General features: G+C 43.6%; 1 protein-coding gene across 6 annotated transcripts in view; it reads left to right on the forward strand.

The window, feature by feature from the left end:
* The window catches only part of LOC124267977 (chromosome partition protein Smc-like), a 71,734-nt gene that overhangs the window by 41,104 nt on the left and 10,930 nt on the right, over positions 1 to 19,700 (forward strand). For 5 of the 6 annotated variants that reach the window (XM_046702981.1, XM_046702978.1, XM_046702977.1 and 2 more), the window contains exons 11-16: positions 10,947 to 10,981; positions 11,938 to 11,986; positions 12,203 to 12,237; positions 17,561 to 17,600; positions 17,782 to 17,816; positions 19,490 to 19,538. In XM_046702981.1, coding sequence (XP_046558937.1) covers positions 10,947 to 10,981; positions 11,938 to 11,986; positions 12,203 to 12,237; positions 17,561 to 17,600; positions 17,782 to 17,816; positions 19,490 to 19,538 — 243 coding nt within the window. The remainder of the gene's footprint in view (positions 1 to 10,946; positions 10,982 to 11,937; positions 11,987 to 12,202; positions 12,238 to 17,560; positions 17,601 to 17,781; positions 17,817 to 19,489; positions 19,539 to 19,700) is intronic. The other variant, XM_046702980.1, reaches the window with a different exon arrangement.

Here is a 19,700-nt window from a genome sequence, read left to right on the forward strand (position 1 = left end):
TGCTCACGGAACAGGATCCGAATCCTGTCAGCTAGCATGGTGTCTTGGTGGAGGATTCGATCGATGGTTTCTCGTACACGACTGATCTGGGATCGTAGGACTTCCCTGTTCGAGGAAGCGGACTCCAACCGAGTCCATCTCTCGTCTTCCAAGTTTTTTATTCTCTCTTCGATATGATGTTTCATATCATCGTCTTCAGTTTCGGTGAGTTTTATTTTCTCTCGAGCGATGCGCTCGTCGACTTCGTTCAGTTTACGCATGTTGTTAACGAGTTCTCCGCGTACATGTTTTAAGGCTTCGTCTAGACCTCGCAGTTCCCTCAGAGGAAATTCGAGACCCGGCAAGGGTTTGTCATGATACATAGCCAATATTTTTTCGATACTGTCTGACGTTTCTTTAGCACGTTGGGGGTCATCGTCTTTGGGTCTGGCTGCTTGCAGATCTTGGACGGCCTTCGGGGGAAGCTTTGGCCGTGCTCCGCTGTAATCTATGAAACCTAGTTCATCACGGATCAGCTGACCCCCCCCCAGGGCGACTGGTGAGTGTTGACAAAGCATACGGCTTCCCGTCTTTTTTTATGATATCAACCCCCGGGTGAGCCTTCAATCGCAGCGTGCCCTTCTTATCGACGGTAAACTTGGAATAGTCCCTCCCCAACGGCTTGATGTTGTCTCTATTTTCAACTGCGTTGTAATAATCGTCGACAGCCGGCTGTATAAGTTCAGTACTTAAGGGGGTAGTGAATGTGGTGTCATCCCCGAATGCCTGGGCACTATCATCCCACATATCATCCATAGGTATGTACTCGGCCATTATTTAGTATTAAAACTTATATATTTCATTTATATAACAATGTACGGTAGAAAACTAGATCCTTTTAGAAGATCGAGAGAGCCACTAGGCGTCAAAGCCGTGCGTCAGTCTGTGACCATCACCAACAATCCCAGCAAGATAGACCAGAATCAAACGCTGCTGGTTAGATTTCCAAACCTTGGCGCGAATGACCTAATCGTACCAGGCACGGTTCGACTAGCGTTCAACATCACGTTAACCTCCGACAACGACAAACGCGAGCTAGTGCGGAACGTAGGTTGAGCTATTATCAAGAAAACCACCATCAAGATTACCGGCAACGAGGTGCTTAGCATCGACGATAGCAACGTCTTTCACTGCTACAAGGACCTCTTGAAAAGCGAGGGAGAACGTGTCAACGACGTGTACCAGGGTATAAGCAAATCGACCAGATCGCGCATTGGGTATGCTTTCACGCAAGACCAGCTAGACAAGCTATCGGACGGTGAAAAGGCCATCGCTCAAGCGTACGGGAACAGGTTCTGCGTGCCGCTCGACTTCGAGTTGCTTACGGAACACGCGCCGTTTTACCAGGCCGCGCTGGGTGATAGGCTGGAATACGAGCTAACGTTTAACGACTACAGCAAAGTAGTGCGTACGCCGAACGGCGATGAGGCCAGTTATACCATAGACAACATCTCTCTAGAGTTCGACATGGTCACTAGCCCGGAGCTGGCCAGGCATGTTTGAAGCCGGTACTCGGGGAATGTGGCCATCCTGTACGATCGTGTACTAAGACATAGATCTATCGTGCGGGATAAGAGCGACACTGTGTGGAATATCAACCTGAACGTGCCGGCGCGATCGATGAAAGGCATCCTGGTCGTCCCTGTGGAGGATTACGAGCCGGTCCGGAGGGATAGCGAGAAGTTTTTCAATCCCGAGATCGAAAAGGTGGAAGTGACTATAGAGGGCATACCAAACCAGCTGTTTAGTCATGGTATGCGTGCGTACCAACAGTGGGATGAGATAAAAAAGCGGCCGAGCAAACACCCATATATAGCCAAAGACCTGGACCTATCCTCCGTGCAAATCGGCGAATACTTAACCAACAAGTACGCGCTGTGGTTGGACATGCGATCCACGGATGACAATAAACTACACGGTAGCGGCTGCCGTATAGACAATGGTAGCGAAGGGATTACTATCCAGATTACCAAGAAGGCTCAACCCTCTGGCAAGTTGAAATGAAATCTGTACGTTATTATGGACGCGCAACTTAATATAGACAATGGGAGATTCGTGCAAGCCATCTACTAATGGGTGTAGGCAGATGCTACCCTGCGAGCCACACTGCGCCATAGTGTGTGGGCAGACTGGTTGTGGTAAGACCGTTTTCGTGTTGGATATGTTGGAGGGGTACTACAGGGATGTGTTCGACAACATCGTTATCATGTGCCCTACTCTAAGTATGAATAAAACGTACACGGAAAGACCTTGGGTTATGACGGACCCGGACGTACACAGAGTCGATCCGGGAACACGCCTGCAGGACTGGTTGAAAGCTCTACACGAGAAATTTAAAGGAGAGTCTACGTTGTTCATACTGGATGACTGCAGCGTTAATCGTGAGATAACAAAAAAGAGAGACATGCTATCGTACCTGGCCTTCTCCGGCCGACACGCAAATCACAGCGTATGGGTACTAACGCAGAAGTTCAACTCGGTGTTGAAAGACCTCAGGGAGCAGACGCGATGGGTGGCCTTATTTCACTGCAAGGACAGGGATTCGTTCGAAGAGTGTTTGAGAGAGAACGATGTGATGAGCAAATTAGAACGGGAACGGGTGAAGAAACAGCTAGCTGAAACTAAACACGCTAAGCTCGTGCTCAAGACCGACCAACCCGAGGCCTATAGGGTGTTTTAGCTTAGCAATGCTTAGCAAATGGTTAGCAAATGCTTAGCATTTAGTTATAGCTATGATATTTGAAGTGTTTGTCGTGTGCAATTTAACTTTCATTTCTCTGTGTTTCGCCTGCATCGGGTATTATATTGTTAAAATTAAATCTTACTTGTTACATTATAAGATGGAGTGCGATGAACTGCTCGAACAATTGTTGGTACCCCAATCACCACAGGTGGACGCTGATAAGAGAGAGAAACTGGTGGCTTTGGTTGTTGGTGGCAAAGCCAAACATTACTTTGGGGACTACACTCCCGATAAAATTCACAAAATGTCAGCCGAAGAAATCGATAAACTGTACGCTAGATACGAGGGTAGACTAGGTGCAGAAATGACAAAAACAATAGGATCGGCTATGACCCAGATATACACTGGTATTGCGTCGTACTTCCTTCCCATCCCCCCGGAGCGCCGACTTTACTTGTGGGAAGACCTAGAGAAAGACCCTTTTATCGAACACGCTTTAAGCTCTATTAGCTGCGAGCTGTACCACAAATATGGTATGTTGTTAGCCCCGGTTACGGCGGCGATTATCACGGCAAAGCATTGTCAATTTGAGAGGAAAAATAATAATAATAGTATAGATGGATGCTGCACAGGAACCCCAACTGGAGGAGACCCAACAACTGGAGGAAACCCCCCACACAGTAACCAGGCAGAAGAATCCTAAGAGAGTAGCTGCCGGTAAAAAACGGTGGTGTAACCAACATAAAATTATCAACCCGGAGCGACTCTTGTTGGTTGTATGTGCAACTGCTGCCGTGGCTATCTCGTGGTTATATACACGACACAGGAATCCCAAGGATCCGGTCCCACAATTAGAAGTCAACCCGCATATCATGCAATAAAATATATATTTTTATATCATATACATAATGTCGGAAGGGAAAACGTTCGTCAACGACGCATACCACGCCACCGTGGTCGCCAGTCTAGCCGTAGAGTACGCTCGGTTAACCAAAATGGTGCTTAAACAACCAACTATTAAGCTAGATTTCAACCTGCATGATATGGGTATGCTTATAATGGACCTTGGTATGGCGATGGCCACTAAAGACATCCTAGTAAAACAAGGGATAATACCTGAAAATATTATGAAGTAAATATAGGATGGCCACGATTGCTATGATGGTCGGTTGTGCGTTAGTGAATGCTCTAGCATTTTCCGGGAGTAATTTCCTCTTTTCAAAACTACGAGGGTCACACGCGGCTGAAATACAGGCAGAGAGAAAACGGCACGATCTCGCTGTAGAACGATTACAGGCAGCACAGACCGAGTACGCTAAACAACGCCTCCAGAGGATCGATTACATTAACGAACAACTCAGACGTGAAAACCATGCCGTTCAAACATTCCACGATGTCGACGACGCAGTGAAACAATACTACTTATTAACTGGTAAACGATTGGAGCCACTACAGAAGCCCACACTCGCTCAGTACTACACACCATCCAAGGGACAAATGGACCGTGAACTGACCTTCATAGCGCTGGGTATAGCGGTGACTGCTTTGGTTGCAAAACAATTAGACTAATACGTATATAAGTATGCTAAACATGTACCGATGCGAATATATACTTATGGGGAAGACCGAGACCTGTGGTAGGGAATGCGGGACTCATGGGTACTGTTGTTTCCACATGGGAAGCCCTAACTACTCGTGTTCTGTGTGTGGTATAGGGGTCAAAGGGCACTACTGTTTATGTAAAGCTCACGGAGCGAACGTAGTCAGACATCACCTCATCTACGAGAATAAAAAGGCCTACATAAAAGAACGTAGGCAACTTCTCAAGATAGCAGTATAGCTATGTATAGCATTATTATTTTTTACCTTTACGGCGGCCCAATTAGACATTGGTTCTTAAGTGTGTACGCAACTATGACTACTATACAGTTCGTACCCACTGAGCGTGGTAATTATTTAAGAGGCTGGCGCATGCATGTTGATAGGAACATAGATGTCGCAGATCTCCAGCCACTGATAGCTGATAAAAATCAGGAACTAGCCAGTCTGGGAAGTATCAAATTTCAAATCACAGTTAAAATGTCACTCGAGAAGAACGTAGGGGACGTTACTGAGTACGTTCAGCCTTACTTCCGGGGTAAACAAGAGGTCGTGACCCAGATAGAGACCATAGACGCATCGATCGATACTAGTTTTCAGCAGATACAGGAATACCTAGAACGCTACACACACTTGGGGTCCGGGTGGGCTGTAGATAAAATCGATAATGTCTATCTAGACATAGCTAACTACGTGCCATTCAGAGGTGGGTCATACCTAGACTTGCCCCCCTACTATAAGAAAAAACATGCCATGGTCAACGTCAAGAATAGAGGAGACGATTGCTTGAGGTTAGCTATCAGGTCAGCCTTGTTTCCAGCTAACACTCATTCAGACAGGCTTTCTAGCTATCCCCAAGATGATAGACTCAACTGGGATGGTATAGATGAACCAACCCCCATATCCCAGATCACTAAAATAGAAAAACAGAATAATCTAGCTATAAATGTCTTTGGGCACGAAGGCAACACAACAATAATACACAGGCTCAGCCCAGTGGTGGGGAAACGTGTTATCAATATATTCATGATCCAACGAGGTGAAAAGTATCACTACGCGTGGATAAAACATTTCAGCCGGTTGTTGCACGACCAGTCGAAACACAATGGGAAAAAACACTTTTGCATACAATGCCTACACGGCTTCACACGAGCTGATTTATTAGAATCCCACCAGGAGGATTGCCAAGGTGTGGGGCAGACGGCCATACGCGTCGACATGCCCGAGGAAGGTGACAATATCCTAAAATTCGACAACCACAAGCACCAAATGTCTGTACCTTATGTCATATACGCCGACTTTGAAGCCTTGGTCAAACCAATTACCGGCGGGACCCCCACCACACTCAAAACACAGGAGCATGAAGCCTGTCGATTTGGATACGTAGTCGTCCGTTGTGACGGGGAAACGAAAGATCCCGTAGTATACAGGGGTCCCGACGCAGCTGAAAGGTTTCTAAAGTGTTTGCAGGGGGAAGAAAAAATTATTAGGAACGCGTTGTATAGAGACGCTCCCTTGCGTATGACCCGAGTCGACTGGCTAGTTCACGCCCGTAGCACCCACTGTCACGTGTGCGACTTGCCACTTAACGCTGATTCGGTAAGAGATCACTGTCATGTAACCGGTAAGTATAGAGGCGCCGCTCACAGCGTGTGTAATCTCAAGCTTAAAATCACCCCTAAGACAATAAACATCCCCGTGGTCTTTCACAACTTGAGAGGGTACGACTCACACTTGATCATGCAGGCCATCGCGAAAATCGATGGTAATATAACGTGCATTCCCAACAACATGGAGAGATACATCTCCTTCAGCTTAGACGGTCTTAGGTTCATTGACTCGTATCAATTTCTATTGTCGTCACTAGACAGCCTGGTCAAGGCCAATGATACCTTCCCTATTACCGATCGATACACAGACTCCAAGACTAGATCCCTGCTTATTAGGAAGGGTGTGTACCCCTATGAGCACATGGATAGTTGGGCCAAGTTCGCCGAGACCAGACTACCCCCCATCAGAGAATTTTACAGCAATCTGACCGACTCGGAAATATCCCAAGACGATTACTCGCACGCTATTAATGTATGGAATAAACTGGGTTGTAAAACCCTGGGTGACTATCACGATCTGTACTTGAGGATGGATGTACTGCTATTAGCCGACGTATTTGAGGCATTTAGGCGGACATGTTTCAAGCAGTATAAACTAGACCCAGCATGGTATTACACCAGCCCAGGTCTGTCGTGGGATGCCTTGCTTAAAAAGACTGGAGTTAAGTTGGAATTGCTTACTGATTACGACATGCACCTATTCATTGAGAAAGGCTTGCGAGGTGGGATCTCCATGGCAACCAAACGATACGCTAAAGCAAATAATCAATACTTGAAGGGCTACGACCCTAGCAAGCCAACCAATCACATTCTCTACCTCGATGCCAACAACCTGTACGGATGGGCCATGAGCCAGTATCTACCCACAGGGGGATTCGAATGGGGCCGGGTATCGTCCGATTTCGATATTATGAGCATCGCGCCGGATTCGAACAAAGGTTATATCCTCGAGGTTGACTTGGAGTATCCCAAGGCATTACACACATCACACAACAGTTACCCCCTGGCCCCCGAACGTATGAGGGTTAACCCGGACTGGATGTCTGAGTACCAACATAACTTGTTAGGTGGGCGGGTGACGGGCGTTGAAAAACTCGTGCCTAACTTAATGAATAAGACCAAGTACATCGTTCACTATCGCAACCTACAGCTGTACCTGTCGTTGGGTATGAGGCTGACCAAAATACACAGAGTGCTCGTGTTCGACCAGAGCCCATGGATGGAGCCCTACATCAGAATGAACACAGACCTCCGAAAGCTTGCCACCAGTGACTTTGAGAAAAACCTCTATAAGCTCATGAACAACTCGGTGTTCGGTAAGACTATGGAAAACCTGAGGAAACGCGTGGGACCGTGTGAAACTGGTTCGGGATGATGAGGAAGACAAACTCAGGAGACTGATAGCCAGTCCGGCATTCAACCGTAGCAAAATATTCACCGATGACTTAGTTGCCCTACACATGAAGAAAAGTCACATAAAATTCAACCGGCCTGTTTACGTGGGGATGAGCATCCTCGATTTATCCAAACACCTGATGTACGACTTTTACTACAAGCGAGCTTAAGAAACGATACGACGGCGATAGGTGTGAAGTGCTGTACACTGACACGGATTCCCTGCTGATGGAGATTCGAACCGAGGACGTGTACGATGACATGAAAAACACCTCGATTTGTACGACACCAGCGACTACCCCAAGGACCATGCCATACACAGCACGGTAAATAAAAAGGTCCTGGGTAAGATGAAGGATGAGTGTGCTGGCACGCCCATAGTCGAGTACATCGGCTTAAGACCCAAGATGTATTCCATACTGAAGGCTGACAATAGTGAGATCCGGAAGGCTAAGAGCGTTAAGAAGTACGTGGTGAAACAACACATCAAACACGCCAGATTCAAGGAAGCCCTGTTCAAGACCCGTACCTTTAAACATAAAATGAACACACTTAGAAGTGATGGTCATAGGATATACGGACTGACTATAAACAAGACGTCTCTGTCGCCTATGGACACTAAACGTTGGATAGCTATTGATGGGATAAACACGTACGCGTATGGACATGAGAAAATTGAATCAGAGATTTGAGGCTATTTACTATAGCCCGCGTGGGTATTGGAAAGGAGCTAGCGCTGTAGATAAGCTGGCTAAAAAAGCGTGAGTATCCCCGGAGGAGGCCAAAGCGTGGCTTGAAAAACAAGCCCTGTGGCAGATCTATTTACCACCACCACGCTACGTGCCTAGAAGGAAGTTCGGTATTAACATACCCAATAACGTTCACCAGGCAGACCTACTGTTCCTACCCCACGACAAGAGGTACAAGTATGCCTTAACCGTAGTCGACGTAGCCAGTCGCTACAAGGAAGCCGAACCATTGACCACGAAAGATTCTTCCCAGGTGGCCAGAGGATTCGAACGTATATACAAACGCAGTCCGCTGACGTGGCCAACAGAGCTGCAAGTTGACCCCGGCCGGGATTTCATGGGTGCCGTGTCACAATTGCTAGACAAACACGATACAAGGGTCAGGCGTGGCACGGCCGGAGCCCATCGCAGTCAAGCCATAGTTGAGAGATTTAATAGGACTTTAGCTGAGCGCTTATTCGGGCACCAGTACGCTAGAGAGATGACCAACCCAGGAAAACGATCGACTGAATGGGTCACGAGGTTACCTAAGGTGGTGTCGGCAATCAACCATGAGGTCACCCGTCTCACTGGAAAGAAACCGGCAGACGCTATCAAATTAAAATCAGTGATAGCCGAACCGGCTGCTCCATCACGGGTTGGTAAGGAGAAGCTAGTACCCGACCGAGCTCTCGTGAGGTATCTCTACCAACCGGGAGAACATGAGGGCGATAGTCGCAAGCGGGCCACCGATCCGATATGGTCAGTCAAAACTTACAACATAGATAAAGTTGACATCAAAGCCGACGAGCCTAACTTGTACTACTTGAGGGATGGGCCGGGCAGAGGGTTTGTAAGAGAAGAATTATTAATCGTACCGTATGATACAGTATTACCTCCTGTCAACACGGCATACATGATACAATCCCAGGATACCAACCAACTTCAACCATGTCCCCGGTAGCTCAGTAGCGCGTACATTAGGCGTTCGTAGTAGGGGTAATAGTAGCAAGATCTAGAGGTCCGACCAAAGCCTCTGTCTGTGAAATAAGGCTTTTGCAGAGGCTTTTGTCCCGGACTCTCATTCCTCTGTTCAAGATCTAGAGGTCCGACCAAAGCCTCTGTCTGTGAAATAAGGCTTTGCAGAGGCTTTTGTTGGAACTGGTCCGACCAAAGCCTCTGTCTGTGAAATAAGGCTTTTGCAGAGGCTTTTGTTGGAACTGGTCCGACCAAAGCCTCTGTCTGTGAAATAAGGCTTTTGCAGAGGCTTTTGTTGGAACTGGTCCAGGACTCTCATTCCCTTTACTACTTCACGTTCCACTGGTTATAGTCGCGGTGTTCTGGCCAGTGACCAGTTAGATCACGGTCCACTGGTTATAGTCGCGGTGTTCTGGCCAGTGACCAGTTAGATCACGGTCCACTGGTTATAGTCGCGGTGTTCTGGCCAGTGACCAGTTAGATCACTGTCCACTGGATATCATCGCGTTGTTCTGACCAGTGACAAGTTAGGTCACGGTCCACTGGTTACAGTGGCAGTATTCTTGCCAGTGACAAGTTAGATCACTGTCCACTGGCTATAATCGCGGTGTTCTGGCCAGTGGCAAGTTAGATCACGTTCCACTGGTTATAGTCGCAGTGTTCTGGCCAGTGACAAGTTAGATCACGTTCCACTGGTTATCGTTGCGGTGTTCTAGACAGTGAGAAGTTAGGTCACGGTCCACTGGTTATAGTCGCAGTGTTCTAGACAGTGACAAGTTAGGTCACGGTCCACTGGTTACAGTGGCAGTATTCTTGCCAGTGACAAGTTAGATCACTGTCCACTGGATCTAATCGCGGTGTTCTGGCCAGTGTCAAGTTAGATCACGGTCCACTGGTTATCGTTGCGCTGTTCTATCCAGTGACAAGGTAGAGTACTGTCCACTGGATATCATCGCGGTGTTCATGCCAGTGACAAGTTAGGTCACGGTCCACTGGTTATATTTGCAGTGTTCTGGCCAGTGACATGTTAGGTCACGGTCCACTGGTTATAGTCACGGTGTTCTGGCCAGTGACAAGATATATCACTGTCCACTGGTTATAGTCGCAGTGTTCTGGCCAGTGACATGTTAGATCACGTTCCACTGGTTATAATCGCGGTGTTCTGGCCAGTGACATGTTAGATCACTGTCCACTGGTTATAGTCTCGGTGTTCTGGCCAGTGACAAGTTAGATCACGGTCCACTGGTTATAATCCCGGTGTTCTGGCCAGTGACAAGTTAGATCACGTTCCACTGGTTATAATCGCGGTGTTCTGGCCAGTGACATGTTAGATCACGTTCCACTGGTTATAATCGCGGTGTTCTGACCAGTGACATGTTAGATCACGGTCCACTGGTTATAATCCCGGTGTTCTGGCCAATGACAAGTTAGGTCACGGTCCACTGGTTATAATCGCGGTGTTCTGGCCAGTGACAAGTTAGGTCACGTTCCACTGGTTATAGTCGGGGTGTTCTTGCCAGTGACATGTTAGGTCACGGTCCACTGGTTATAGTCGCAGTGTTCTAGACAGTGAGAAGTTAGGTCACGGTCCACTGGTTATAGTCGCAGTGTTCTAGACAGTGACAAGTTAGGTCACGTTCCACTGGTTATAGTCTGTCACCACACGTGAATGTCTTTGCATCAGGCACGCATGGAGAACTTTCCAATAGCTATGGGACATAATGGTATACATACCCGTCTCTAGATACTCTACATACACATCTCGGGTGGCACTATTTTGGCCATTTTCTCAAATGTTAAGCGATACGATCTTTCCACCTACTCATAGTGTTATCGAAGATGAGAACCCTCCCCAAGAGTAAACGTATAGCGTTTATTGAAACGATGCTTTATGTGTTTTATTTTAATCTGCAGATACAACGAATGCACTTCCGGCCCTGGAAAAGAAGGTACCTTACATCAATAGATATATGTATGCATTGTTAAGTCACTGAAGAAAAATACTTATCAAAGGTTAGAAGTGTACCTAAAGTGTACCTAAACATAGAAGAAGATAATAATAAAATCTTGGTACCCCCCAAAACCGCAAAAACTTCAATAAATGCATCACAAACTTCAGGTAACAAAATATGCCAGAAACATTTTGTGTGTTTGAGGTAGGGAGAAGACCTCTAAAATCAAATGTAGATATTAAAGTGCATAAAAATGCAATTTGAAACTACAATCGCTTGTTTAAGTGACATACACACACAGACACACACACAGGATGTTTACTGAAAGAGCTTGTTTTGAAGACACTACCCAACCCCTTTCAGATAACGTAATAATAAGGAAATAATTTATTCTAATGTCTTCACTTATGCCTAAATGATTCCAAGGGTTAAAACTAAATACTGAAAGGTCACACAAGTGTCCGCTTTCAATATATTGTAAACTGTGCCAGCTTGAATATCTAGACACAATGTTTTCGAAAGAATAAAATGGGGGTGTCCTTTAAAACAGCCCCGTCTAAATGTAAATACAGCAATCCAAATCTTTGAATGTTGATTATGACGGGAAGACATCAAATACTATACTGAACATATTTTATATGATATTAGCTGAGGGCATACCATTATCGAAGAGGTACAAAATGACAGATCGTGTTTCACTCTCTGCAAATTTTAAAGAAATATTATACCCGAATGTGCTCTGATGACTAATATCTCGTTAACTATATTATCCACATATGTGAAATTGTGGATATGGCTTTGCTAATGATTTTCAAAATAAAATGGAAGCTTTTCTAACATTGGAGATCGAGAATATAGTAAGGCCCACTACTTTTGGGACACCCCTCGTATTTTGTATTTTCCAGACATTCAGACACTATAGTCTTTCGGACATATCCTTGTTTTAATTACAGGTGCGGGACCTGATGCAGGATCTGGAACAATATGTCAATGCTGTAAAAGGTAAGAACAATTCAAAGATACTGATCTATAATCTAACATAGACAATAGAGCTATGTAAATAGTCGCACGAATTAGACAGAAACCGACTATGAAATATCTGTAAGTTGTTTCACCAAGGATGATAACCTGAGAGAGTGGACATACAAACTGTAAGGAAAATGTTTTGTCTCATTTTACATGTATTTGTTAATACTATTGTATTTCAATTTGCTGTAGCTGAAGGGGAGAGCATTGCAGAGCTGTACAGATTGGTAAGACTATTACACCTGATTGATCAACATTTACACGAGCCTGGTTAGTATAACATGCACCAAGTAGTGTTGGAAAGTGAAGTCCTGCTGCTCAGATGAGTGACGTTACAACGTTACATGATGTGCAAAACACATGTAAAAATGGCAAAGTATCTTTAATATTGCAATCTCATGGGAATATATTTTCAAAAATATAGAAGATGTACAAAAGAGGTACTAAATTGATTGACTTCCAATTAAATTATCCACAATGTTGTCTATACAAAAAAAAGAATTACTGAGAATGAAATTAGTTGATGATTAACTTTGTTCATTTTATGTCAGAACATGTGATGCATTCATGTTTATTGGGAATGTGAACGTGTGAACACATCCTGGTTGAAATTGAACGAGTATATTGAACATAAATCATCAGAAAATTTTATCCTGAAAAATATACAGTCTTAATTGGCGGAAATAATACCGACATAAATTTCTGGCTGGTAAACATACATCCATGTATCAAGTATTAAAAATAAGTTATCACTGGATATATTAGTAAAACAATATTGGGTGATATTTTCAAGACCGAAAAGTATATTGCCAATAATAATAGAAACAAATATCACAATTTGACAGAAAAAGGTCATCACTATTGCATATATTCCCAGTGTAATACTCAAAAAAAAGTAATGCCGGGAATGCTTGGAAAGTGCTTTTAGGCTTCAATAGCAATATGATGAATTTGACACAAGATTAAAGCACATATATAATACATGTACGACTCTGCCCAGTTGGATATTAAAGCTCTGATGAAAAAATGCAGTTGAGTGGGTGACTTCATAGGAGGAATTTTGACTTTTTAACAACATTCGTAAATATACTCAACAGCAAAACAAACGTCAGTGCGAATTCAAAATTAGATAGGCACTGTAATCAAATCATTACAGAAATTGACATAAGCGGATCAAAAACATTTTTGTGTACAATATCTTGACACATCAATGACTAACTCAGCACAATTTGAAGACATTGCGTGAACGTTTGCAGTCCATTCAGACTCTTGACTTCAGTGTCTAGTGTGACAACCAGGGGTGGCAATAACTGCAGCATGAAGTGCACACGTCGATTGATGAAGGCCATTGGCACCTTGAACCACTCTCTGAGAAAGGCCTGGCGCAATAAATCGGCTGGGTTCGGCCTTGGTATGACATTATTCAGTCTCCTCTGAATTTCATCCCTAAGATGTTCAACTGGGTTTAAATCAGGACTAAGGGCTGGTCACTGCATAATGTTGACACCGTTCTGCTGTAGGAAGTCCCGTGTAGCTCTGGCAGTATGGGCCCGGGCGTTATCATGCTGGAAATGTTGTTCCGGTGACGTGCGAAATGTGGTATGACGTGGGGTCTGGGAGCTTGGTCGATGTAGCGGACTGCTGTGATGCCGCCTCCTCTGCCTGGACCAAGGTTCTTGAACACCACAGGACACACTCTCTGGTTCAGGCCTATTCCACCCCATACCATGATGCTTGCACCTCCCCATGAGACTCTTTCCATAACACATTGGTCTTAGTAACACAGGCCACGTCGTCACCATATTCTTGTTCTGCCATCTGCAGTGGATACGCAGTACCGACTCCCATCTGTGAACAGAACAATTCTCCATTGCCTGTATCGCCAGTTGTAACGCAAACTGTAGACGTTCACGCGGATGACGAGGGGTGAGGATATGTCCACGGTAAGGTCTTCGGCAATTGAGGTTCCCGCTGTTAAGACGTCGGCGTACTGTATCAGTACTGATTGGGATTCTGTACATGCTGTCGCACAACATGGCGGTCTTGTCGTCTTGTGGTCACCCTTGGTCTGCCAGTTCGGGGGCGATCATTTGTGGTGTTGGTGTCCCGGAAACGTTGCTGCAGCCTGTAGATGGTCCGAACGTTGGCCCGGAGGTGATTGGCAACGGCTTGTGCAGTGTGGCCAGCTTCAAGTCTTCCTAGCGCCTGGTTCCTCTGAGCTGTCGTGAGTCTCGGCATCCTACTGACGTAATATGAATGCTTGAACCAGATTTGGGGGTGCATTTTATAGGGCTGGTCCTTGTGAACAGCACGTGCATCATGGGTTGCATGAAAAACATGGAGAACATCGTACCATGTCCGAGATCAGTTTGCGTTTTTGAGACCATTTCCTGGGTTCCATTCTTGTTTTGGAAGGAATGTCTTTGCTCAGGTAAAGTTGAAGATGTTGTCAAAAATATACAATTGAGAAAAATTTAATGAATTTACAATTATCCGTTTCTACGAAGGAAAGTCCAAACTGATTTTTCTTTCGCTGCTTATTATATTTTTGAAATACAGACTATAATTATTCAAATAGACTCAACTAATTGAATTACATAAAGGATTGTAAAAAGCTTTGTTGTTTTTTTAACATCTATTTGTGAAAAAGATGGAACTCTTGTGGTAGTTATATTAAAAATAATTACATAATAATGTCTTAATTCAAATCGCATAGATAATCTTGTTCACCCATTGAAGTTTCACTTCGAATATGAGCACTGAACTGGCAACATGCGACTTGATATCTCTGCAGAACAATTAATTTCAAATTTATACCAGTATTTCATACTGGAGAAACAAAGGGGTAAACCTCTTGTCAGCTATGACAGGGTTTACTATAGAATGTGTTAACCCCTAATTTGACATATAGTCAGGTTTACAAAGTTGTAAACAAATCATTTACCTCAGGGGTCGTGTCAAAACCAGGTAGGAAACACAAACTGGATAGTTTTGATAAGGGTGTCATACGCCGTGCAGTTTATAAACTATATGAACTCAAAATCCCACCGACGTGTGCTAAAATACAAGATGAGATCAAAGATATAATAAATGTCTCGAAAACAATACTTATTGTAGCTCTGGTAGAAATGGGGTTCAGGTACACCAAAAGAGGAGATGACAGAGCTGTGTTTAGAGAAAAGTACTCAGTCCTGTCCATCGGATCAGTTGAATAATACCGCAGTTTGGGGTTTCAAGTTATATACCTTGATGAAACCTAGTGCAATATAATTCACTCAACCGATCGGATGTGGCTTCCTTCACATTGTTCAAAGGCACCAGTGTTACCATCAGGCAAAGGTAGACGCCTGATCATCTTGCATGCTGGTACCCGTAGCAAGGGACTGATTGGGGCTTGTGGCTTTGTTTCTGAGGCCAAGAAATCTGATGGTGATTACAATAGCGAAATGCATGGGCAAATATTTTTGGATTGGTACCGCAGCTGGACGAACCAAACGTTATCATTTTGGATAACGCCAGTTACCATAACCTGCGTGTCCCTGGTACCATCACACCCACCATGAGCAATCTCGTACGAGCTGCAAAACAAGGCCACATAGTTCCGCGTACACCAGTACGGCACTGTGAGCTCAATCCCATCGAGCCGATCTGGGATAACTGTAAGAACTTTATTGCTCGCAATAAGACCACATTCAAGCCTTAAGACGTTCAAGAGGTTGTGTATGCTTCTTTTGCGAGAGTTACCCCAGAAGTGTAGCAAAAGGCTGAAGACCGTGTTCTCAAAATCGAGGACGAATACCGTCTGCGGGACGGCATTAACGACAGCCAAGTTGTACTTGTTGTAATTTCGTCACCTCACCAGCAGTGATACTGACACTTGATATTTTGAGACGGTCCCTGACATACACTGCCCGTGCGTTACATAACGCTGTCACCCTGTCTGCCTGCCAAGTGGATCACAGTATAATTTGTTTTTTTGAAGTGTTTCTACCATGGATTTTTTCGATATTATATGAGTAATCATTATGATTGGGCAATGGTACATCGTGTTTACTCATATGCAATATATATTAAGCCTGGGTGGTATGAATGATTATATATGAGTTTTGAATCTGAAATATCAACCATTATCAAATAATTGCCCAAAAGCATTTTCCAAGCATTTCTGGCTTTACTTTTTAAAAAATACAATTTCCTGTATGTGTCTTATTGTGTACTAGTTCTGTTGCATTTTGTAGTTTGTTATTTGTATCTACTGATCTTGAATGAATAATAATAAAAATAATAATACATGTAATGTGCTACCTCCATCAAACTCTTTTATCGAATAACGACAAACCAAAAAGTTCAACCAAATACACGGTTTCATAATATGTGTTTTATATTTGCATGGCTATCTAATCGTCTTTTTATCTCATCTCACTTCAGAAGTTGATGCTCTTATCTTTGAAAGTGTCATGTTATATGTCAACATATTTCGTTTAGAAACGATCAGTTCAAATGTGTAATATTCTGAATATGTAAATCTCTCTACTTGTATGTAGTTCCTATGGTTATTGGCTGGAGGCTGCCTGTGTTATCAACTTCCACCATGGACCTGTGTATTTAGTTTTTTATCTCTATGAAAAAATATCCTCAATCTACATGTAGGTAAACTCCACAGTTCTGTACAGATGTGAATTGTATGTTCAACAATGACTGTTTCACGTTGTATCCCTACTAAAGTGTACAACTGACGTATTGAGGACAATGTGCAACTACTTTTGCATTAACTGTTCAACTATTGAACCCGATTGTTTTGAAAATTCACTTGGCCAACACCAATAGGTTTTATTGCATATTCGCTCCATTATGATGAAGCTTGTGATATAGAATAACTATATGTGCTTGTTATATGAGGCAATTAACGAGATCGGATGGTCAGACTTAGATGCTGCGTGTCAGTGTGTCCCATTTGTGGAGATCGATGCGCGTCATCCTAATCACAGGACTGGTTCAGACTTTATTCTTTACTGATCGCTGTCATGTAAGTCGTGTGGGGCGTCAAAGAAAGAAAGCACAATCCAAACAATTTATGAAAAGATATCATTTTAACGATAGACTCCCTGTCGTTGAAAAGTAATTGACGCGAAGTCAAAGAATGTAACATCTGTTATATTTGGGATTACACTTTCTCAGTAAAGTACAGATTCTAGTACTTTTGGGGGTGGGTGGGATTGGAACCCACTCCCTCAAAGTCAGGCACCTAATCGCGCCTAGACCGCTCAGCCACCGCGGATGTGGATGCCTCGGTGGCTGAGCGGTCTAGGCACCTGACTTTGTGTGCTGGCGATTAGGTGCCTGACTCTGAGGGTGTGGGTTCGAATCCCAACCCCCCAAAAGTACTAGAATCTGTACTTTACTCAGAAAGTGTAATCCCAAATAAAACATACTAATAATAGTCACTCGTGTATTATGTAAGATTTGTATTTTGACATAAGTCAGAGGTGGATGTTTTTTATTACTTTGCAAATACAAGCAAAATATTACATAATACAAACGTTGTTTCAGATGGAGAAAATTGAAGCCGAGCAAGCAAAACAACTTGAAGGTATGCAAAATGCAATAAAAACACATAAAATAATAACAAACGAATACACATGTGTAAGCAAAAATGTTTTGTGGTTATATTTCTCATTGACATGAGCTTTTGTGCAATTCGTGCTGCTCTCGCGGCTTAGAAAATAATAAACTCTTCGATACAAATGATAATGCACTCTCATTGTCTTCAGATGAACAGAGAGCAAAGGAAGAATTACAAAGAAAGGCAAGTACTTCTCCAAATACCCCACCATATTAATGATGAAAAGTCATCCCCATCAGCATGTACTCTCCAGGTGTCAGGGGTTATGTCATCATAAATCAGTCATTACCTCCTGGCACCTGAAGAGGCGATATAATCTGTCTGACCCATTATGTAACATATCATCGTTGTTAGCCATCACTGTATGGAACTAATCCTGCATGAATGACTGCATGAGTGGTTTCGGAAATAATTGTCATTGCTCAGAATGATCTGACACAAAGGGCAGGTTTTCTTCAGACTGAGAATAGATGGCATTTAGGTAAAGAAATAGAACATCATATTGTATTTTGAAGACTGACTGACTGACTGAGTTTGGTTTTACGCCGCTTTTAGTAATATTCCAGCAACATCACGGCGGGGGACACCAGAAATGGGCTTCACACATTGTACCCATGCGGGGATTCGAACTCGGGTCTTCAGCATGACGAGCCAACGCTTTAACCACTAGGCTACCCCACCGCCCGTATTTTGAAGAGGATCCAACATGCAAATATATTTTGTATTGACTGTTTGGCTATTGGAAGAGATTTTTTAACATTCCTGATGTAAACATCTGATGTATACAACCACAAATATTGTTTCCCTTCCCTCTTCAGCAACTCAATCATGAATCATATTGGAGGAGGGGGTAGTGGTCAAAGCATTAGCTCAAAGCATGGATTCGAGTCCTATTGCTTGTCTTCCTCTGTTGTATAAATAGTTGAGGTGAGGTGAAATTGGGTTTAACGTCGTGCTTGAGAATATTTCGCTCATATGACGACGTGCATGCGTGTGTATGTGTATGTGCGCCTGCTAGTACTAGCCCAGACTTAAGATGGTTTTATAGTGCTAGCCTACTGAGATACCATGCCGCAGGGAAGCATGAATACCCCACTCAGACACATTATACTGACTCCGAGCCGACCAGTCCTTGTTGTACCCATTAATGCCGAGCACCAGACAGGGACCAACAAGTACCATATTTTAATGTATTTTGGTATGACGCGGTTGGGGATCGAACACGCGACCTTCCGCTCTCCGGGCGGACGCTCTAACCACTAAACCACGGAGGCTGTATAAATAGTTGAAGTGAGCCAAACATCGTAATAGTTTACTTACTCACTCACTCATTCATCACTGTTGTCAACCAGTGCTGTCACCATTAATACCCTAAGCCTACTGCCATGTCTATGGTTTCACAAGTATCGTTTTCATTATCATTATTTAAGATTGAAGTTAGCACCATTTGTTTAAACATTCTGTTCCGATGCTTGTCATATGAGGCAGTTAACAAGATCGGATGGCCAGACTACCTCACACGGATGATGCGTGTCAGTATATCCTATATGTGGAGATCGATGCTCGTCATGCTAATCACTTGATTGTCTGGTCCAGACATTATTCATTACCGATCTCTGTCATATCAGTCGAATATTGCTGAGTGGGGCGTCAAAGAAAGAAAGCCCAATTCAAACTAAAATATAGCATCTTCTAACAACAGACTCCCTGTTGCTGACTGAAGTGATTCAAACGAAGAAACAGAATATTTTTAATTATAACCACATGTTCACTATGTAAGATTTATATTTTGACATAAGTATGAGCTTACCTGACAAATGAACGTCATATATCACATAATACTAATGTTGTTACAGGTGCAGAATATTGAAGCCGAGCAAGCAAAACAAAAACTCCAATTTGAAGGTATGCAAAATGCAATAAAAACACATAAAATAATAACAAACGAATACACATGTGTAAGCAAAAATGTTTGTGGTTATATTTCTCATTGATACGATCTTTTGTGCAATTCGTGCTGCTCTCACGGCTTAGAAAATAATAAACTCTTCGATACAAATGATAATG

Source organism: Haliotis rubra, unplaced genomic scaffold (assembly GCF_003918875.1).
Source record: "Haliotis rubra isolate DU_JTF1 unplaced genomic scaffold, ASM391887v1 Scf1351, whole genome shotgun sequence".
Lineage (NCBI taxonomy): Eukaryota > Metazoa > Mollusca > Gastropoda > Lepetellida > Haliotidae > Haliotis > Haliotis rubra.